Source organism: Cotesia glomerata, linkage group LG8 (genome assembly GCF_020080835.1).
Source record: "Cotesia glomerata isolate CgM1 linkage group LG8, MPM_Cglom_v2.3, whole genome shotgun sequence".
NCBI classification, from domain to species: domain Eukaryota; kingdom Metazoa; phylum Arthropoda; class Insecta; order Hymenoptera; family Braconidae; genus Cotesia; species Cotesia glomerata.
In genome coordinates, this window is record NC_058165.1 from 14,182,909 (window position 1) to 14,204,786 (window position 21,878).

At 29.8% G+C, this 21,878-nt stretch overlaps 5 protein-coding genes and 1 long non-coding RNA gene across 6 annotated transcripts; 3 read left to right on the forward strand and 3 right to left on the reverse strand.

Moving 5' to 3' along the window:
* The first annotated feature begins 3,102 nt into the window (after nucleotides 1-3,102).
* LOC123270146 lies at nucleotides 3,103-4,084 on the forward strand. Its single transcript, XM_044736085.1, has 3 exons — nucleotides 3,103-3,415; nucleotides 3,492-3,944; nucleotides 4,014-4,084. The coding sequence occupies exons 1-3, from the start codon at nucleotides 3,103-3,105 to the stop codon at nucleotides 4,082-4,084; spliced, it is 837 nt and encodes a 278-aa protein (XP_044592020.1).
* LOC123270147 lies at nucleotides 4,060-5,156 on the forward strand. Its single transcript, XM_044736086.1, has 3 exons — nucleotides 4,060-4,332; nucleotides 4,402-4,868; nucleotides 5,052-5,156. The coding sequence occupies exons 1-3, from the start codon at nucleotides 4,323-4,325 to the stop codon at nucleotides 5,154-5,156; spliced, it is 582 nt and encodes a 193-aa protein (XP_044592021.1). The 5' UTR covers nucleotides 4,060-4,322.
* Nucleotides 5,157-6,798: 1,642 nt separating this feature from the next.
* LOC123270735 lies at nucleotides 6,799-8,876 on the reverse strand. Its single transcript, XR_006510682.1, has 3 exons — nucleotides 8,531-8,876; nucleotides 7,927-8,209; nucleotides 6,799-7,718 (listed from the first exon to the last, which is right to left on the reverse strand). It is a non-coding gene; the product is annotated as an uncharacterized LOC123270735 (long non-coding RNA).
* A 116-nt stretch (nucleotides 8,877-8,992) lies between these two features.
* LOC123270148 lies at nucleotides 8,993-11,044 on the reverse strand. Its single transcript, XM_044736087.1, has 2 exons — nucleotides 10,292-11,044; nucleotides 8,993-9,123 (listed from the first exon to the last, which is right to left on the reverse strand). Exons 1-2 carry the CDS (start codon nucleotides 10,764-10,766, stop codon nucleotides 8,993-8,995), a joined length of 606 nt encoding a protein of 201 aa, XP_044592022.1. The 5' UTR covers nucleotides 10,767-11,044.
* A 3,211-nt stretch (nucleotides 11,045-14,255) lies between these two features.
* On the reverse strand, nucleotides 14,256-16,161 carry LOC123270149 (uncharacterized protein DDB_G0275275-like). Its single transcript, XM_044736088.1, has 3 exons — nucleotides 15,420-16,161; nucleotides 14,942-15,225; nucleotides 14,256-14,390 (listed from the first exon to the last, which is right to left on the reverse strand). Exons 1-3 carry the CDS (start codon nucleotides 16,159-16,161, stop codon nucleotides 14,256-14,258), a joined length of 1,161 nt encoding a protein of 386 aa, XP_044592023.1.
* A 2,232-nt stretch (nucleotides 16,162-18,393) lies between these two features.
* Nucleotides 18,394-21,190, forward strand: LOC123270729 (uncharacterized protein DDB_G0275275-like). The gene is made up of 3 exons (XM_044736881.1): nucleotides 18,394-19,294; nucleotides 19,487-19,767; nucleotides 20,316-21,190. Exons 1-3 carry the CDS (start codon nucleotides 18,553-18,555, stop codon nucleotides 20,502-20,504), a joined length of 1,212 nt encoding a protein of 403 aa, XP_044592816.1. The 5' UTR covers nucleotides 18,394-18,552; the 3' UTR covers nucleotides 20,505-21,190.
* Nucleotides 21,191-21,878: the final 688 nt, after the last annotated feature.

Consider the following 21,878-nt stretch of genomic DNA (forward strand, 5'->3'; position numbering starts at 1 on the left):
AGTCGCTTGGCTTATCGTGGAGTTCGCTCACGGTGGGAAACGTACCTGCATTGAACTTCGGGCGGTTCGTGGGCTCGGGATTGGTCGCCTGCGCCCCGGTGGCACGCCAGTAGACATATGGGGTCGTGATTCCGTCGGTAGCCCCCGGTACTCGTGGGTGTCGTCTTAACCGTCAATAGACCAGTCGCCATTGTCGTAATCGTCGTTGTGGTCGTCATCGTCGTTGTCGCTGCTTCCCCGCAGCGAGGCGGCAAGATAAAGAGGTTGTGGACCCCTTTATCCGTGATTTCATCCGAGAATCGCGTGATCGGCTGATCCTCGAGTGTCCATACCGTTTCGGGATCGATATTGCGTTTTAACGCACGTAATAATCGGTCACGAAGTACATCGGAGGACCCTAATGGGTTCGCGTTGAGTGTGACCAGCATTTCGCTGACCTGTAGCGAATTTAGTGCATAAACCCTCTCGTCGGCTTCATTTATGGATCGAATCATCGACCCCGTTTGATCAATCGTGCGCATTGATTGTTCACGAGCGCTTAATTCCCGCACCTGACGTTCTAAGTCTGTGACTTCGGCCTGAATTGGTAGTCGTTCAGCCGTAAGTCGTCGTCGCTCCAATACGAGAGGATCTGGTTCGGTTCGGGACGTATCCTGCCTCGAGCTACTCGGGGGTGGCGTAATAACGCAACCAGGCAGGGTCGCAGGCGGTCGGGTTGTTGGAATAACGGGATCCTCATTGTTCGCAGGGTTACGGTCTTGTGGGGGGTCCTGATCCTGTACGGCGTCGTCGTCCGAACTCATAATTGCTCGGATGATTTAACGCGTTGGCCGAGTACAAAAAAAACTTTAGTCGCGACGCGTCGAGATATCTTCGTTTCGGGCCCCACATTGGGCGCCAAAATTTATAATGGGCTTTTTACCGGCACTGGCGTCGACAGGGCCGGAGAGCACCACCTGAAATGGCTTACCTGGGTTTCGAAGTTAGTTGGGCGCCAGGAACGGACCGTTCCGCGGTTCGAAGTCGTTGTCGTTCGTCGTCGGGCGGCGGGTCGATGACGAAGAGATTTAAAATTCGAATGAACGGCGAAACGTAAAATTCTTAAATCTAATTGAGCTCGGGAAAGAGAGGAACAAAAGAAAGTAACCGCCGAATATTCAGACAACAATTTATGTTAACAGTCACCAAGAATATTAATAATTTTCCCAAAATTATTATAGTAACAATTAATTCTTCGCCGAAATAACGAACAATAATAAGGAAAAGAAAAAAAAACTAAAATTGGTATGTCGATGAGTCGCAAATAATAATTTACATGACTTATAATTAATACTGCGGTGACATAAGTAATTAATTGACCTTTAAATTAATCGAAATAGTAAAACAATTAAACTCGGTCCTTCAATGACTCGCAAAATTCCCAAATTAATTTATAATTAATAATACGATGAGATAAACACTTAATTTACCTCAAATTAATTAATAATTAATAATACGATGGAATAAACAATTAATTAATCTCCAATTAATTAATTATACCAAAAAAAATTAGATTCGATCCGGCAATGGCTCGCAAATGCCCACAAGTATTTACAATTAATAGTACAATAAACTAAATAATTAATTTATCTCATTTTAATTGATAATAACGACAAAATTAAATAAATCCGGTTCGTCTATGGCTCGCAACTTAAAAGTATTGATACTTAATAATACACTGAACGAGATAATTAATTTAACTCAAATTAATTCATAATAAAAAAAAATTAAATAAATCCGGTTCGGCAACGGCTCGCAAATTCTCAAAAGTATTTATACTTAACAATATAATGAACTAAATAATTAATCGAACGTAAATTAATTAATAATAACAAAAAAAAATTAGGAAAACGGTTGACCCTAAAGGCCATCCCTGGAACTTCCCGCTCATTTCGTACTTAAGCGCACAAACCTACGATTGTTACGTTTTTGAGCTCTTTGAGCTCAAAAAAATAATTTTCGTATCATTTTGAGCTCTTTGAGCTCAAAAATCTGCTAGAAGTTCAATAAAACACTTTTTTCGGTTTTCTTTCGTCAACGATAACTCACGAACGAATTAACCGATTTCGACCGGACTAGCGGCAGTCGACGTGTTTTTAGTAGATTTCATAGAAATCTAAATATTGTATTGGTTCTCATGACGCAACTTTTGGAAAATTTTGCTATTTCCTCACTCAGCTCGTCGAACTGATTCAGAAAATACATATGGTTCAAAAGTTTATATATGTATGTATATATATATATATATATATATATATATATATATATATATATATATATATATATATATATATATATATATATATATATATATATGGGGTATTCCATGCCAAATCGACCACTTTTGAACTCGACCCCTTTAAATTTTGCTGAAACATTTCCATTCTTTTTTTTTTTTTTAAATTTTTGTTTTTAAATGAACTTTTTGAAAAAATATATCAGAAAATTAAATATCATCAATTCTTCAAAATAATCGGCTTTTTTTGACCAAAACCGTTATTTTTTGGAAGTTCGACAGTTTTTTTTTTTGTTTTTTTTTTCTCAAAAAAAACTTCAATTAATATGACAACTTTTCCCGTCCATCTCGGAGTGGCTCGGATTTTTTTTTAATTTTTTTTATTCAATTGAAAAAAAATTGTCAAATTTTGAAAAATGGAAAAAAATTTTTTTTTTCTAAGTTATTTCTATAATAAAATAAATGTAATTTAAATGTTTTGTGGTATAATATCCTTAATTTATAAGCTTATAAAACGATAGTAAATACTAAGATTCAAATTTGAACATATCAGTAATATCGATAATCTAGGGTATGACAATTATGGACTTATCTATAGTCAGTATACTAAAAAACTATACGCTAGTATGTTTCGATTCATAAGTAAGGCTGTCACGCTCATATCCAAACATAACCTGTTAACCTTTTGTGTGATGTAGTGAGAGATTTTTGTCATTCCATTTTTTAAATAAGAGAATTATTGTTATAGTTGATTTGACCTTGTTTGAAAAGATAATTATCTTACTTCTACTCATCTACAGTGATTGGAATAATTTCATCGAGACATAATGGCATCAAAAATATTTTTCGATCGTTGTTGTAATCCATTTGATTTAGAATCACATTTTAAAAAAAAAAGTTTACGTCCAGCGACTGACATCATGATAGTCACGTTGGGATTAAGTGATAATTATTTATTATGCAGTCCGTGTCGAAACAAAGCTTTAAAATTGGTAAAGGAACAAACAAATACTAGTAATGATACTACCGTTGATGCAAGTGATCATGAAGATGATTCTAGTGATAACAATGAGAACAGTGATGGTGCTGACAGTGATAGTAACACAACTGCCACAGATCTCCCGTTGTCCTCATCATTCCGTAAGTTTTTTTTAAATTATTTATACATTACTTGAATGCATTTTTAGCAGCTATACGATTCATTGTTTTTTTTAAGGTTCCTTGTCGTTTAATAGTGAACCCAAAGATTCACAATCAAGCTCGGCATCCCAAGTTAGTGCTGCAACTCAATTACCCAGTATAAACGATGCATTGCGACTATTAAATCAATCGCCAATTCCTTCAAAAAAATTGAATGATTATCAATTTTTGAGTAATAAAATAAATCAGACGTCTGACAGCTTGAAAAAAATTTTGCTCTCAACTGCTGACGAAGGATCAATTGATGACGATGGTGAAAATTTTCGTTCATTAATTGAAAAGCTGCACGATAAATTCAATGATAAAGAAACAGAAAAGTCTTTAAAGATACAAATCTTAACCTTGTTACCTGAAAAATGGGGTGAAAGACGTATTTGTAAAACTATGAATACATCAAGACATTTATCAAAAGTAGCAAAAAAGTTGGTTGAAGAAAAAGGTATACTTTCAACACCTGAAACAAAATTAGGTAGGTATAGCGTAAAATCAATGGCTCTAATACATCTGAAGATTGATTCACTTAACATTTTTTTTATAGGGACGACAATTACTGATCAAATATTATTGAAAATTGCGAATTTTACAACGATGATGAGTATAGTGCTTTGATGCCCGGCATGAAAGACTTTGTTTCAGTTCGAAATGATGATGGTAATCGGGTACACGTCCAAAAACGGCTTGTTCTGTCTAATTTAAAGAACTTTACCAATGTTTCCGTGAAATAAACCCTGCAGAGAAAGTTGGATTTTCGAAATTTGCTTCGTTACGGCCGAAACATTGTGTGTTAGCAGGAGCAAGTGGAACGCATACTATCTGTGTATGTACTATCCATCAAAACTTTAAGTTGATGATGCTTGGTAATTATCCAGTTTATTAATAATCATACGTGCCTAGATTTTCAGTTTACTCAATCACTTTTATTTCAGGTGCAAATGTTCATTCTTTAACGAGAAATACAGAAAAGTCGTTGAAACACTATAATGATTGCTTGGACATGATAATATGTGAGACTCCAACAGAAAAATGTTATTTGGGTGGATGTAACAAGTGTCCAGGGGTAGATGAGTTGAGTAACATTTTACTGACATGTTTTGAAAATCAGGAAATCGAGAATGTCACGTACAAGCGTTGGGTATCAAAACCAAGGTGCAGTTTAGAAACTTTTATACAGCCTACAGAAGAATTTATTGAAAACCTTTGTAGTGAATTGAAAGTTCTTCTACCTCACTCATTCATTGCAAAAGAACAAGCTAAGTTTCTAAAAACATTAAAGGAAACACTAAAACCAAATGAATATGTCATTATTTGTGATTTTGCAGAGAATTATGCGTTCGTAGTACAAAATGCAGCATCTGGTTTTCACTGGAATAATGATCAGGCGACAGTTTTTCCGGTAGTTATTTATTATAAAGTAAATGACAAACTTGAACACAGAAGTTTAGTGATTATTTCAGACTGTAATAATCACGATGCTGTTGCTGTTCATGTTTTCATCAAAATAATAACTAATTATGTGAAAAGTCTTCCTGAACGCTGTAACAAGATTTATTACTTTTCTGATGGGGCTCCTCAACAGTTTAAAAACTTTAAAAATTTTGTTAATTTGTACTACCATGAAGATGATTTTGATATTCCTGCTGAATGGCATTTTTGCAACTGCCCATGGCAAAGGTCCGTGTGATGGAATTGGTGGTATCCTCAAACGACTTGCAGCAAGAGCAAGTCTCCAGCTTGCGGTAGATAAACAAATAACAACACCTATAGGACTTTACGAATGGACTTCTGATCCGGATAACTTGCCAAATATCATAGTCAAGTTTTCTCCAGAAGAAAACTATAATACAGCATTGAACGACTTGAATGACAGATTTACAAAAACGAAACCAATTGTAGGAACTCAACAACTACATTGTGTAATCCCCGACAAAAATGGTTGTTTGTATGTAAAAAAATTCTCAAACTCTAATGAACATAGAATTTGTAAAATATTGAAACGCCAGAGAGAACATTAATGATTAAATTATTATATTGTTTTTGTAAAATCATTAAAAATTAACAATATTAATTAATAAGCTTAGTATTTACTATCGTTTTATAAGCTTATAAATTAAGGATATTATACCACAAAACATTTCAATTACATTTATTTTATTATATAAATAACTTAGAAAAAAATTTTTTCCATTTTTCAAAAATTTGACAATTTTTTTCAATTGAATAAAAAATTAAAAATCCGAGCCACTCCGAGATGGACGGGAAAAGTTGTCATATTAATTGAAGTTTTTGAGAAAAAAAAAACTGTCGAACTTCCAAAAAATAACGGTTTTGGTCAAAAAAAGCCGATTATTTTGAAGAATTGATGATATTTAATTTTCTGATATATTTTTTCAAAAAGTTCATTTAAAAACAAAAATTTAAAAAAAAAAAAAAGAATGGAAATGTTTCAGCAAAATTTAAAGGGGTCGAGTTCAAAAGTGGTCGATTTGGCATGGAATACCCCATATATATATATTAGACTGGGCCAAAAAAACTGACTATTTTTTTTTTCTATCGATACTGTGAAAATATCATTCATGATGATAAAAAAAAATTATTGTGCAAGTTTGAGTCCTTAATAATAATATTAAGGGGTGTATCGTTACGACTATTGATTTTTCAACAGTAATCGCATTTTTTACTCAAAATTCGTTAATTATCAATCTGAAAAATTTTAGCGATATGTATTCTTATAGGAAATTAAATTTCCTAAAAAAAAGTTATCTTTGTAAATTACTGTAAAACAAGCCGTTTCCTTGTAATCATGCCTTAAACAAAGATTTATTTTTTCAATTTTGCGTTTCAATTTTGGATTTTTGTAGCTACCAGAAATATCAATATTTTTACAATTTAAAATACTTATTTTCAAAGGAAATTTAATGCTCTACAAAAAAGGTCTCTTAACATTTTTGATTAAATTCACTCCTTTCAAAGTTATTCGACGTTGAACTTAAATTCAAAAATAATTTATCGTTTTTTTCGAGTTACACCTGATTTTTCCATTCTGATTGAAAAACTCATGACCTACATATTGAGAATAATTTTTTTTTTGTTGGAAGACTAAATTTTTTTTATAAAATCATAATTTACCAATGTATTATTTTGCTTTTTAACGATTAATTATCGACATAAATTCATTTTTACTGTATTTAACTAACTCCAATAGTAAAATAAATTCGGTCCCTTTATTATAAATTATTTATTTGCCTAGTGACATACTTTTACTTACAGAAAAAAAATTGAATAATAAGTCAAAACAAATTAAATCAATAAAAGAGATAAAAAATCATTTTATTTTCACTTATAATTTATATTTTACAAAAAAAATTCTTTAATTGTTATCAAATCATGGCAAATGATCAGTTGAAAAAATAATTATTCAATCAAATTACTTTTATTACAATTTGGGTATTTTTCCGGTGTTCACTAACGGCTAACAACAAATACTGAAGTTGTTCTTCGTTTTTAGTGAGACACTTATTGTAATCTTCAATTAATGATACACCACGTTCTGCAACATCATTGACGACAGCTAATTTTCCAAAAAATTCCTTACACTCTTGAAAACTATCATTATTGGACCAATTGCTTATGTCTTCATCGATAAAATCATACGGCAAATCAAATTCTTTGAATATGGTGAGCGATTCTACAGAAATGAAGTCACTGATATCTTTTCTAGCAATTCATCTGAATCGCTTGCTACTTCATATTTTCTGGTTTTAGTATTTGATGATTTATTATTTATTAGATTTTCAATCATTTTTTTCTTCACAGTCAGGTCAATAGAATCATCAAATAGAGACATTATGGCTAATTGATCACTCAAATACCATAAATGTCTCACCATTTTCTTGAGAGCAGCTTGCGATACAGTCGAGTTTATTTTGTTATATAATATCAATTGTTGCATCAAAGTCAAATCATTATTTGGAGCCAAAATTGCCGAGGATGAAGTAAACCAAGCTTTTATATAAGTTGTAACTATGAAAATACAAATATGACGAAGATTATTTAACTCTTTAGGTGTAATCTTAAACTCTGTTCGAAAAATAAATATTTTCAAACAATAAATCGCCTTCGACATCCAACGAGCATGACTCATTGCTCCCGGACATTTAAAAGTGTAATTATCCTTTGGCGTAGCTCCCAAGAAAATAGATGATAACTCCAAAAATTCTCGATAGTCATTTCTTGGAAGAAATTTCTGCAAAAAATATGATCATTTCTGTTATTATTGAAAGGTAATATCTTTACATGAGAACTGGAGATTTTAAATTGTGTACACAAAACGTGGTCAACTTGAATTAAGAAAATTATTAAAAAGAACACTATCTTGCCTAAAATGAAAATTTTCTTTGACCAAAAGTTTTTTCTGTGTACTTTTACAACTCAAATAACAACTCAAAATATACCTGCGAATAATTATCGATAAAACTTAATAGTTCATCTTTTTTGTTTAATAGTATATTAGCCACTATCTTATCGTTGATGCCAGCGTTATATTTGGATGTGTTGATTTTATTCCAACCGATTTTAAATCGATTAAAAATGGAACGTTCGGACCTGATTGTACTGGCCAGTAAGCTTCAAAAACGCCTTTTATGACAAGTTCAATTACATGATGACGACAGGGTAACCATATAAGCTTTCGTTTCAGAATTTTCTCAAGCTCTACGCCAGCGCCATGATGAATTCCTATAGATTAGAAAGATAAAGATTTGATTAGAAACATGAATGGCAAATCAAGTGATTTTTTATTTTGAACTATATTACTTCCATAAATTCTGAAAATATAACAATCAGTGGAGTTAATTTTTGTAATAAAGTTTATTTTTAAATATTATCATCTGACCACAGAAAACTTTATTTTTGGCAGAAAAATCAACTTGTCGGTTTTAGAGGTTTTTAATTGGAATATTGAAAAAATAATTGTGAAAAAGATCTTAAGTATAATTTTTCTCTACTTTTTCAAATCTGAGCTTTTTCAAGTAAATAAGACTAATAATTAAAATTTACCCGTATTGGTTGCTGCAGTATCAAAGCATATCGCTTTTATGTAATTACTGACACCCCATTGCTCCATAGTTGAGTATACAGCTAAAGCTTGCTCAATCCCAGATCCTGAATTAATTTTGGAATACCCAATAGCTGTTCACTGCCAGACGATGTTAAAAGCACCGGAAGCCTATCTACTGTTTCTGTCCCAACAATATCACTTAGCAGTTTACCATCCCAATGGACCACATAATTGTCATTGAATTTTAAGTCTTCTTTTAAGCCTTTAGCAATTTCTTTCCGATGAATTATACGCTGTCGTTGAATAGTTTTATAACTCAAATTTACATTCCGAGTATCGAATCCCACACTTTTAAAGTAGCTGCCAAAACATATGTGGCGCTTCGGCTACTTACATTACCACGATCCAGTGCAGCAGCTAATTCTGGCGTCATAATATTAATTTTGGTGTCCGTTTTGCTGTTAAAAATCTGTTTCAAAGTTAGACACATTTGAATTTTGACTCATAAATGAATCTGACTTTGATTGCAACTCCTGACTAGATGTTGTAGCATCACAATCATCATTACTGTTATAATCACGAGAGGTGTCTTCTGAAAAATATAAATTATTTTGACATTGTTAAATAGAAAATACACTTCTTACAAAAATAAGGGAGCAAGAAAAAATCAAAATATTTGGGGTATTTTCAACAGTCTGTAACTTATAAAAACTATCGTACAACAAATAAAAAAAGCAAGTTGCAGCTCTCAGTATTTTATTTTTGGATCTGAGTTCCAAAAATTTTTTTATTCCTAATCTTAAGAAATCTACCGAGATAAAAATTTTGAAATTTTTTTTGGTTTTTATTCTTAGCTTATGGATTTGGAAAAAATTTTTTTGATTTAATCTCTATATGGACTGGATATCTTGCTCATTGAGCTTCGATTTGTTAGTTTGAAAACCTCGATTTGAGCATTTCTCGCTGAGATATCGGCGTTTTAATGAAAAAAGACCATTCTGTCTTTGATTATCAATACCTCAGCAACCAATGATCGTAAAGAAAATTCAAGATGGGTTTTGAAAACTTGGATGAATTTTCTACAAGAATTAGCCATTGATTTTTTGAAAAAAAATTTTTTTTTAATCATTACATGAATTTAAAAAGCAACAAAAAAGGGCTTTTCGTAGTTTTTTTAAAAATCAATTGCCTAATCAAAATTTGCTGCAATTTCCTTTTTTTTTATTTACTGTACGATAATTTTTTCACAAGTTACAGCCTGTTGGAAATCCTCCGAATACTTGGATTTCTTTCTTACTTCCTTAATTTTTGTAAGAGTATGATAAAAATTACACAATTGTGTAAGTTTGCAAGGCAATTAACTACTAAAATATTATTTTTGTGTAGAAAATATGCAAAAAATAAGTTATAAAAATTGTCAATCTTAACATAATTTAAGTTAATTGTACAGAATAAAGATTATATCATCAGCCATATAAATTTTAGGAAAATCTGAGATTTTTCGAGCGTGAAATAATTTCATTGGCCTAAAACAATTCGATTTGAATCAAATTATTTTAGTTTTCTTAGATATATTTTCATCAGTTGAGAAAATTGATTCTTTATTGAAGAATTTTTTTCTTACTTTGTGTAAAACTTAAAAATTTATTGAATATAATAATTTAGATAAGTATTTATTCATTAGAACATAGTAACTTATTATTAGCACGGTACAAAATAGTTATTTTGACTTTATTAAACTATTATTAATGAATACGTACCTATCGCCTCTATTTCCATTATTTCTTCGTGTTTTTCGTCTGAGATATTATTATTATTTTCTTGCAGATTTGAAGACATTGGAAGTTGAAAATCAATATTATTATTTCTATCGAAACCTTTTAAACTATTCTTCCCAGCGATGTCAAATAATTGTTCGAGTTTTTTTTCAAAGCTATTTTCTCTTTGTTTTTGAGCACGTGATTTTTTTTTGCGATTGCACAGTAAATATTTCCACTTTTTGAAAATACTAATTATTTTCTTTACAATGTTGCAAAAACCAGAAGTTGAAATCTGCAAATTATTCCAGCAGTCTTGAACGACACTAGCAGTTTTTGAAGCACTATCATAAATTTTTAATTTGAGAACTTTATGTTGATAAAAAAATAATGATAAAACTTCTTTGACAGTCGGAAGCTTACGGTTATTAATTTTCTCAATAGGAACACCGATTAAATAAGTTTTCTCCAATGACATAGTGGCGAGTTTTTTATCAAATCGAACTTAAACGTTACAAAGTAACGTAATGAAACAATTCACAAACACAGAATTAACTAAACGCTTAATTTGTAATACTGAAACAATTAGATACCATAAATAAATTCAAACTATCAATTACAATTAAACAATCTAAAGAAATAAAGAAGAAAATTATATACCAAACAATAAATAAATACTTAATGAAAACTCAAATTTGCGTTGACAACGTTTAAGTTACTTTGCACAATGAAGAATAGAATCAAAGTAATTATGCACAAAGAGTATTCATTTTTTAGAACAGTGCAATGATAAAAAGCAAGGGGAGGGAGTGAAGAAAGGCTATATTTTCAGCTTCAGTAATAGATTACGGAAAAGCTCACGATACCTCGCAGCGCTTTGGCGTGAAGAAAGGCAGCGCTGTAGCGTATAACAATCAAGGTCATTTTCCGATCAAAGGAAATCAAAGTTATTATACACGGATAGTATTCCTTTTTTTGAAAAGCGCAATAATAGAAGCAAGGTGGTGGGAGAAAGGAAGGCTATGTTTTCAGCTTCGGTAACAGATTACGGAAAAGCTCACGATAACTCGCAGCGCTGTAACGTGAAACTTTCAAGGTCATTTTCAGGTGGTCGACTTCGCTAATAAACACTTACAAATGTAATCGTGGAGGGAGAGTAAAATTAAATTCTCGTTGACATTAAAAGGACAAAACAACAAGAGGGCTAAAAACGGAAGTTTAAAAGTGTAAGTTTATAGAAAAAATATATCCCTATACAAATAAATAATTTATAATAAAGGGACCGAATTTATTTTACTATTGGAGTTAGTTAAATACAGTAAAAATGAATTTATGTCGATAATTAATCGTTAAAAAGCAAAATAATACATTGGTAAATTATGATTTTATAAAAAAAATTTAGTCTTCCAACAAAAAAAAATTATTCTCAATATTAAAGTCATAAATTTTTCAATCAAAAGGAAAAAATCATGTGTAACGCGAAAAAAACGATAAATTATTTTTGAATTTAAGTTCAACGTCGAATAACTTTGAAAGGAGTGAATTTAATCAAAAATGTTAAGAGACCTTTTTTGTAGAGCATTAAATTTCCTTTGAAAATAAGTATTTTAAATTGTAAAAATATTGATATTTCTGGTAGCTACAAAAATCCAAAATTGAAACGCAAAATTGAAAAAATAAATCTTTGTTTAAGGCATGATTACAAGGAAACGGCTTGTTTTACAGTAATTTACAAAGATAACTTTTTAGGAAATTTAATTTCCTATAAGAATACATATCGCTAAAATTTTTCAGATTGATAATTAACGAATTTTGAGTAAAAATGCGATTACTGTTGAAAAATCAATAGTCGTAACGATACACCCCTTAATATTATTATTAAGGACTCAAACTTGCACAATAATTTTTTTATCATCATGAATGATATTTTCACAGTATCGATAGAAAAAAAAAAAATAGTCAGTTTTGGCCCAGTCTAATATATATATATATATATATATATATATATATATATATATAATATATACGTATATATATTATATATATTATATATATTATATCTATGTTATATATTATATATATTATATATACGATATAACGGGCTATGTCTAGCTCTACTCTAACTTCCGCAATTCTAATCGGATCTCAATAAAATTTAACATACTTATTTTTTGACCGGTTTCTGAGGTTAAGTTCTAAGATGAACCAAATCGGCCGGTTATTTTAGAAATGAGAGCAATTTGAAATTTTTGAAAAATTTCAAAAATTTTCATTTTTTTACTGTTTTTCCATGTAAATACTATTGAACACAATATCCTAATAAATTTATGTTTAATGCATCTGAAAGCTTATTAAATAAGCTTTAATTCATATATCTATTGATTTTTTGCGTTAAGAATGACCCTCCCAAAAATGAAATTTTTAGTAGATTTCATAGAAATCCAAATATTATATTGGTTATCATGCGGCAACTTTTGGAAAATTTTGCTATTTCCTCACTCAGCTCGTCGAACTGATTCAGAAAATACATATGGTTCAAAAGTATATATATGTATGTATATATATATATATATATATATATATATATATATATATATATATATATATATATTTATTAGGGTGTTTCAAAAAAAGACGAATTTTTTTTTTTCTTTTGGTGTCTAAAAATTGATAGTATACCTAAAAACAAAAATTTTGGCGCCCATGTGAGCTCTTAATATCAATAGTAAGATTTGCCTGTATCCATTTCTTTATTTTCCATTTAAATAACACGGGAAAAATTTTTTTTAATTTTTTAATTTTTATTACTTTGGAACGGTTCATCGTAACAACAATCTAAAAAATGATATTTGTAGGAAATTTTACGCTCTACAAAAAACGTTTGAAGACCAAAGTTCCTCAGATTAACGGCTTCAAAGATATCCGCGGTCAAAGATAACACTAATAAAAAATTTATAATATTTTCCAATAAAACTACAAAAAAAATATCATATGCTTTATTTTTATTATTTTTTATGTTAAATTACTTCAATTCCGTTAACCTGAGACTGTAAACTTTTTTTTTTACTAATTAATTCAATACTTAACTCACGAAATGCACTAATATATAAATATAAACGTTAAAAATATCTTATAAATGATTTTTTGGTCTCTTTTATAACAAATTTATTTTTTTTTTTACTAAATATTAAGAAATTTAATTGAACAATTAATTCTTTATAACAAAAAACTATATTTACAACTTGTTACAACAATTTTTCAACTTGAAAATATTACAGTTTTATAAAATTACTTTTATTGCAATTAGGATATTGTTTTCTATGTTCTGTCACTACTTGCAACAAATATTGAAGCTGTTCTTCATCTTTCGTTAAGCATCGATTATACTGCTCTATCAATGCCACGCCGCGTTCTGCTACATCATTCACAACTTGAAGTTTCCCGAAATACTCCAAGTTTTCTAAGAAATTCGGATTCTGAGGCCACAAAGTAACATCCTCATCAATGAACTCATACGACAAATCAAACGATTCAAATATATTAATCGATCTCATAGACATAAATTGACTAAGATCTTTATTTAATAATGACTCTAAATTTTTCTTATCTATTATAAAGCGATTTGTTGTAGTTTCATTGGCTTTACAGTTTTTAAGAGCATGAACTATTCTTTTTTTTGTTCCAACTGAAACATTTTTATCAAAGAGAGATAAAACAAACAGCTCGTTGTTTAAATACCACAAGTAATCGGCTAATTTTTGTGAGCATGTCTGTGAAAGACTATTATTAAATCTTTCATATGAAATTAATTCTTTAATCAAAGTTAAATCATTATTAGGTGCTGTTATAGCACACGGCGCAGTGAACCAAGCTTTTAAATAGAATATTATGATAAATAAACAAAGTTCTCGTAATCCATCTATTTCCGATTTAGTAAGATGAAATTCATTTCTGAATAAAAAAATTTTTAAACTATATATTGCTTTAGCCATCCACCTTGCATGATGGACCGATGCTTAAATGTAATATTTGTGGTAGTAGTACCCAAAAATATTAATGATAATTCCAGAAGTTCACGGTAATCGTCTCGACAATGATCCATCTACAAAAAAAGTTATAAGTCAAAATGAAATTGATTATATCGCAATTTCAAAGTTGAGAAGACTAATTATTATTAACTGATGTGAGGTAAAAGTTGTAAAATATTTTACAAACGCAATTTTAATCGTTAAAGATGATTGAAAGTATAACAGTCATGTGAAACTGATTTTCAATATTTTTAATCACGACGGCAAGTTAATTAATCAGAGTAAAATTGATAATTGAGGAGCTTATTTTCAAAAGGGTATCTTTTGATTTTTGATTAATCGAGACAAAAAACTAGTTATCTTCAATTATAAATATTTGTATTGAACTTTTTTTAATTTAGCTATAAAGTGCAATCGGTTATGAAGCTGCAATTCGATCTTCATTAATAAATGTTCATAATTCTCAAAGTAATTAGTATTTAAAAGTTCAGAAAACTGGTATTTTAAAATATGAAAAGATACCCTTTTGAAAATCAGCTCCTCAATTATACTGAACTTTATACATTTTTCTTTTCCACTTTAACATCAGTTAATAATTCTTCAGCGCTGGATTAAAAAATTTTACTTCTATTTGATTATTAACGAATTTCAAAATCTCATCTTTGATTGGTGTTATTACTTCCAAAACTTTTTTGTCACAAATACCAGCCGTAAAGTTTGATTGGTCAATTTCATCCCACTTCTTTTTAAATCTCTGATAAATTGGAACGTTTGGGCCAGACGAAGCAGGCCAGTATACTTCAAATGCACTTCGAAGAACAATTTCAAAAATATGGTGTCGGCATGGCAAGTACAACAGTTTTCTACTAAGAGCCTTTTCTACTAATACACACGCACCATTTCTGATTCCTGAAAAAATAAAATGAGAATTGCTAGTGAAGTATCGATTTTTTAGAGTAGTACGGAGAAATCTTTTCAATTTGAAAAAAAAATAACTCATAACTTGGAAATTAATGGTTAATACTAAAAATCTGATTTGATTTAGCATTTAAACATTACGGTAATCAACCATGTTATATTTTTTTTATTAATAAATTATTTACCCGTATTTGACGCCGTAGTATCAGAACACAATGCTTTGATGTTGTCAGTATTAATATCCCATTGTTTTACTGTTTTAATAATAGCTGAAGCTTGGTTTTGTCCAGTCCCAGATTCTAGTTTAGGAACTCCTAACAGTTGAAATTTACCTGATGATGATAAAATAATCGGAAGCCGGTCAACTTGTTCTGTACCTGTAATAACTGATAACACTTTTCCATCAAAATGTAGTACATAATTGTTAGTTTCCAGATTAGTCTTCAGATTTAACGCCGCTTCTTTCCGGAATTTTTCCCTTGCTCGGTGAATAGTCACATGACTAAAGTTTACGCTTGCACAATCAATGTTCAAGCAAGATAATAAAGCAGCAATAATGTAAGTCGCCATCCTACTAGTCACGTTAGCTCTATCCAAAGCCGCAGCAAGTTCTGGTGTCATTATATCAATTTTTGGAACTTGTTGTTTTGGCATTTCATCTTCATAATCAGAGATTATACGAGAAGTATTACTTTCCAAAGATTTCTGGGATAATTGAGATGGATGACTTGATATTTTATGATTAGCAACATCATCAGTCTCAACTGCACAATAATAGTTGACATTGTCGTTATCAAACTCTCCGACATTATTATTACTATCATTACCATTATTATTATAGTTTTTATCATTGCTATCAATGTTCTCTTCACTATTATTATCACTATTATTGTTATTATTATCATAATTGCTGATATCAACATCCATGTCTTCGACATCTTCTAAAATTGGTTGAGAATTATATGAAATAAAACCACGTCGACTGGAAGATTTTTGTCCCAAATAAAATAATCTTTTTTCTTTGTCCAGTATATTTAAAACATCCGCATGAGCTACATCAAATAGTTTATTTAATTCATCCTGAAAAACGGATTCCTTTTTTTTTGAGACTTTGACTTTTCATTTTACGGTTTTTTTGTAAATTCTTCCATCGATTGTGATTTGAGATTAGTTTCAAAAAAGCAGATCTTTTCTCTCTTGTCGGGATTTGTGCCGCACACCAAATTTCAAAAACTTTGTCGATAGTGATTGATATACTTTCTTTAACTGAAAAATTTTTCGTATCAAGATAATAAAATAAAAGCGACATAATCTCTTTTAGAGAGGGTAATTTTTTTCCAACTAATTCACTTAACACATCACCAATCAAGTACACTGTTTTCACCATTATGGTCACAAAATTTATAACTAATATATTTTAACTAATTAAATTAATAATATAACGGATTGAAAAAACAGTCAGTATCAATGAACAAAGACAATGACGAGAAGATATAGTAAAGCGTTGAGAGCAAAGCAACTAAATGAAGTTAGTACCGAACAACCAGGCTTACCAACACAGAGCTTATTAGCTACAACACTCAAATTAAATGAGTATAATACTCTGTACCGACAGAGCTAAATAAAGCTCTGTTGATATTTTTCAAATAAAAAACATTTGATCAAGTTTTATAGTAGATTTAATTGATTTAACGTATTTACAGAATTTTCATATTATTTTGAATAATATGCAATGATGAGTGTTTGGTGAGTTTGTGTAATAAGGAACTTTACATTTTCCTCTTACAAAAATTTATAAATTTTATAAAATATAAAATAAATTTGTTATAAGAAAGACCAAAAAATCATTTATGTGACATTTTTAACGTTTATATTTATTAGGGTGTTTCAAAAAAAGACGAATTTTTTTTTTTTCTTTTGGTGTCTAAAAATTGATAGTATACCTAAAAACAAAAATTTTGGCGCCCATGTGAGCTCTTAATATCAATAGTAAGATTTGCCTGTATCCATTTCTTTATTTTCCATTTAAATAACACGGGAAAAATTTTTTTTAATTTTTTAATTTTTATTACTTTGGAACGGTTCATCGTAACAACAATCTGAAAAATGATATTAGTAGGAAATTTTACGCTCTACAAAAAACGTCTGAAGACCAAAGTTCCTCAGATTAACGGCTTCAAAGATATCCGCGGTCAAAGATAACACTAATAAAAAATTTCAAATATTTTCCAATAAAATTACAAAAAAAATATCACATGCTATATTTTTATTATTTTTTATGTTAAATTACTTCAATTCCGTTAACCTGAGACTGTAAACTTTTTTTTTTTACTAATTAATTCAATACTTAACTCACGAAATGCACTAATATATAAATATAAACGTTAAAAATGTCACATAAATGATTTTTTGGTCTTTCTTATAACAAATTTATTTTATATTTTATAAAATTTATAAATTTTTGTAAGAGGAAAATGTAAAGTTCCTTATTACACAAACTCACCAAACACTCATCATTGCATATTATTCAAAATAATATGAAAATTCTGTAAATACGTTAAATCAATTAAATCTACTATAAAACTTGATCAAATGTTTTTTATTTGAAAAATATCAACAGAGCTTTATTTAGCTCTGTCGGTACAGAGTATTATACTCATTTAATTTGAGTGTTGTAGCTAATAAGCTCTGTGTTGGTAAGCCTGGTTGTTCGGTACTAACTTCATTTAGTTGCTTTGCTCTCAACGCTTTACTATATCTTCGTCATTGTCTTTGTTTATTGATACTGATTTTTTGTTCAATTAGTTATATTATTAATTTAATTAGTTAAAATATATTAGTTATAAATTTTGTGACCATAATGGTGAAAACAGTGTACTTGATTGGTGATGTGTTAAGTGAATTAGTTGGAAAAATTACCCTCTAAAAAGAGATTATGTCGCTTTTATTTTATTATCTTGATACGAAAAATTTTTCAGTTAAAGAAAGTATATCAATCACTATCGACAAAGTTTTTGAAATTTGGTGTGCGGCACAAATCCCGACAAGAGAGAAAAGATCTGCTTTTTTGAAACTAATCTCAAATCACAATCGATGGAAGAATTTACAAGAAAACCGTAAAAGAATAAAGTGAAATTATCAAAAAAAAAAGGAATCCGTTTTTCAGGATGAATTAAATAAACTATTTGATGTAGCTCATGCGGATGTTTTAAATATACTGGACAAAGAAAAAGATTATTTTATTTGGGACAAAAATCTTCCAGTCGACGTGGTTTTATTTCATATAATTCTCAACCAATTTTAGAAGATGTCGAAGACATGGATGTTGATATCAGCAATTATGATAATAATAACAATAATAGTGATAATAATAGTGAAGAGAACATTGATAGCAATGATAAAAACTATAATAATAATGGTAATGATAGTAATAATAATGTCGGAGAGTTTGATAACGACAATGTCAACTATTATTGTGCAGTTGAGACTGATGATGTTGCTAATCATAAAATATCAAGTCATCCATCTCAATTATCCCAGAAATCTTTGGAAAGTAATACTTCTCGTATAATCTCTGATTATGAAGATGAAATGCCAAAACAACAAGTTCCAAAAATTGATATAATGACACCAGAACTTGCTGCGGCTTTGGATAGAGCTAACGTGACTAGTAGGATGGCGACTTACATTATTGCTGCTTTATTATCTTGCTTGAACATTGATTGTGCAAGCGTAAACTTTAGTCATGTGACTATTCACCGAGCAAGGGAAAAATTCCGGAAAGAAGCGGCGTTAAATCTGAAGACTAATCTGGAAACTGACAATTATGTACTACATTTTGATGGAAAACTGTTATCAGATATTACAGGTACAGAACAAGTTGACCGGCTTCCGATTATTTTATCATCATCAGGTAAATTTCAACTGTTAGGAGTTCCTAAACTAGAATCTGGGACTGGACAAAACCAAGCTTCAGCTATTATTAAAACAGTAAAACAATGGGATATTAATACTGACAACATCAAAGCATTGTGTTCTGATACTACGGCGTCAAATACGGGTAAATAATTTATTAATAAAAAAAATATAACATGGTTGATTACCGTAATGTTTAAATGCTAAATCAAATCAGATTTTTAGTATTAACCATTAATTTCCAAGTTATGAGTTACTTTTTTCAAATTGAAAAGATTTCTCCGTACTACTCTAAAAAATCGATACTTCACTAGCAATTCTCATTTTATTTTTTCAGGAATCAGAAATGGTGCGTGTGTATTAGTAGAAAAGGCTCTTAGTAGAAAACTGTTGTACTTGCCATGCCGACACCATATTTTTGAAATTGTTCTTCGAAGTGCATTTGAAGTATACTGGCCTGCTTCGTCTGGCCCAAACGTTCCAATTTATCAGAGATTTAAAAGAAGTGGGATGAAATTGACCAATCAAACTTTACGGCTGGTATTTGTGACAAAAGTTTTGGAAGTAATAACACCAATCAAAGATGAGATTTTGAAATTCGTTAATAATCAAATAGAAGTAAAATTTTTTAATCCAGCGCTGAAGAATTATTAACTGATGTTAAAGTGGAAAAGAAAAATGTATAAAGTTCAGTATAATTGAGGAGCTGATTTTCAAAAGGGTATCTTTTCATATTTTAAAATACCAGTTTTCTGAACTTTTAAATACTAATTACTTTGAGAATTATGAACATTTATAAATGAAAATCGAATTGCAGCTTCATAACCGATTGCACTTTATAGCTAAATTAAAAAAAGTTCAATACAAATATTTATAATTGAAGATAACTAGTTTTTGTCTCGATTAATCAAAAATCAAAAGATACCCTTTTGAAAATAAGCTCCTCAATTATCAATTTTACTCTGATTAATTAACTTGCCGTCGTGATTAAAAATATTGAAAATCAGTTTCACATGACTGTTATACTTTCAATCATCTTTAACGATTAAAATTGCGTTTGTAAAATATTTTACAACTTTTACCTCACATCAGTTAATAATAATTAGTCTTCTCAACTTTGAAATTGCGATATAATCAATTTCATTTTGACTTATAACTTTTTGTAGATGGATCATTGTCGAGACGATTACCGTGAACTTCTGGAATTATCATTAATATTTTTGGGTACTACTACCACAAATATTACATTTAAGCATCCTGGAGCGGTCCATCATGCAAGGTGGATGGCTAAAGCAATATATAGTTTAAAAATTTTTTATTCAGAAATGAATTTCATCTTACTAAATCGGAAATAGATGGATTACGAGAACTTTGTTTATTTATCATAATATTCTATTTAAAAGCTTGGTTCACTGCGCCGTGTGCTATAACAGCACCTAATAATGATTTAACTTTGATTAAAGAATTAATTTCATATGAAAGATTTAATAATAGTCTTTCACAGACATGCTCACAAAAATTAGCCGATCACTTGTGGTATTTAAACAACGAGCTGTCTGTTTTATCTCTCTTTGATAAAAATGTTTCAGTTGGAACAAAAAAGAATAGTTCATGCTCTTAAAAACTGTAAAGCCAATGAAACTACAACAAATCGCTTTATAATAGATAAGAAAAATTTAGAGTCATTATTAAATAAAGATCTTAGTCAATTTATGTCTATGAGATCGATTAATATATTTGAATCGTTTGATTTGTCGTATGAGTTCATTGATGAGGATGTTACTTTGTGGCCTCAGAATCCGAATTTCTTAGAAAACTTGGAGTATTTCGGGAAACTTCAAGTTGTGAATGATGTAGCAGAACGCGGCGTGGCATTGATAGAGCAGTATAATCGATGCTTAACGAAAGATGAAGAACAGCTTCAATATTTGTTGCAAGTAGTGACAGAACATAGAAAACAATATCCTAATTGCAATAAAAGTAATTTTATAAAACTGTAATATTTTCAAGTTGAAAAATTGTTGTAACAAGTTGTAAATATAGTTTTTGTTATAAAGAATTAATTGTTCAATTAAATTTTTTAATATTTAGTAAAGAAATAAATTTGTTATAAAAGAGACCAAAAATCATTTATAAGATATTTTTAACGTTTATATTTATATATTAGTGCATTTCGTGAGTTAAGTATTGAATTAATTAGTAAAAAAAAAAGTTTACAGTCTCAGGTTAACGGAATTGAAGTAATTTAACATAAAAATAATAAAAATAAAGCATATGATATTTTTTGTAGTTTTATTGGAAAATATTATAAATTTTTATTAGTGTTATCTTTGACCGCGGATATCTTTGAAGCCGTTAATCTGAGGAACTTCGGTCTTCAGACGTTTTTGTAGAGCGTAAAATTTCCTAAAAATATCATTTTTTAGATTGTTGTTACGATGAACCGTTCCAAAGTAATAAAAATTAAAAAATTAAAAAAAATTTTTCCCGTGTTATTTAAATGGAAAATAAAGAAATGGATACAGGCAAATCTTACTATTGATATTAAGAGCTCACATGGGCGCCAAAATTTTTGTTTTTAGGTATACTATCAATTTTTAGACACCAAAAGAAAAAAAAAAATTCGTCTTTTTTTGAAACACCCTAACACACACACACACACACACACACACACACACACACACACACACACACACACACACACACACACACACACACACACTTATACA

Bases quoted from the DNA above. Each gene is read 5' to 3' on its own strand.
- LOC123270729 (XM_044736881.1), top strand. From the start codon at position 18,553: ATGGATGTTGATATCAGCAATTATGATAATAATAACAATAATAGTGAT. The intron at 19,295-19,486 runs GTAAATAATTTA...TTATTTTTTCAG, and splicing joins TACTACGGCGTCAAATACGG to GAATCAGAAATGGTGCGTGT. The intron at 19,768-20,315 runs GTAAAATTTTTT...AACTTTTTGTAG, and splicing joins TCGTTAATAATCAAATAGAA to ATGGATCATTGTCGAGACGA.
- LOC123270147 (XM_044736086.1), top strand. The intron at 4,869-5,051 runs GTAGTTATTTAT...GCTCCTCAACAG, and splicing joins ATCAGGCGACAGTTTTTCCG to TTTAAAAACTTTAAAAATTT.
- LOC123270146 (XM_044736085.1), top strand. From the start codon at position 3,103: ATGGCATCAAAAATATTTTTCGATCGTTGTTGTAATCCATTTGATTTA. The intron at 3,416-3,491 runs GTAAGTTTTTTT...GTTTTTTTTAAG, and splicing joins CCCGTTGTCCTCATCATTCC to GTTCCTTGTCGTTTAATAGT. The intron at 3,945-4,013 runs GTAGGTATAGCG...TTTTTTTTATAG, and splicing joins AACACCTGAAACAAAATTAG to GGACGACAATTACTGATCAA.
- LOC123270149 (XM_044736088.1), bottom strand. From the start codon at position 16,161: ATGGATGTTGATATCAGCAATTATGATAATAATAACAATAATAGTGAT. The intron at 15,226-15,419 runs GTAAATAATTTA...TTATTTTTTCAG, and splicing joins TACTACGGCGTCAAATACGG to GAATCAGAAATGGTGCGTGT. The intron at 14,391-14,941 runs GTAAAATTTTTT...CTTTTTTTGTAG, and splicing joins TCGTTAATAATCAAATAGAA to ATGGATCATTGTCGAGACGA.
- LOC123270148 (XM_044736087.1), bottom strand. From the start codon at position 10,766: ATGTCATTGGAGAAAACTTATTTAATCGGTGTTCCTATTGAGAAAATT. The intron at 9,124-10,291 runs GTACGTATTCAT...TATATTTTTCAG, and splicing joins AATGGAAATAGAGGCGATAG to AAGACACCTCTCGTGATTAT.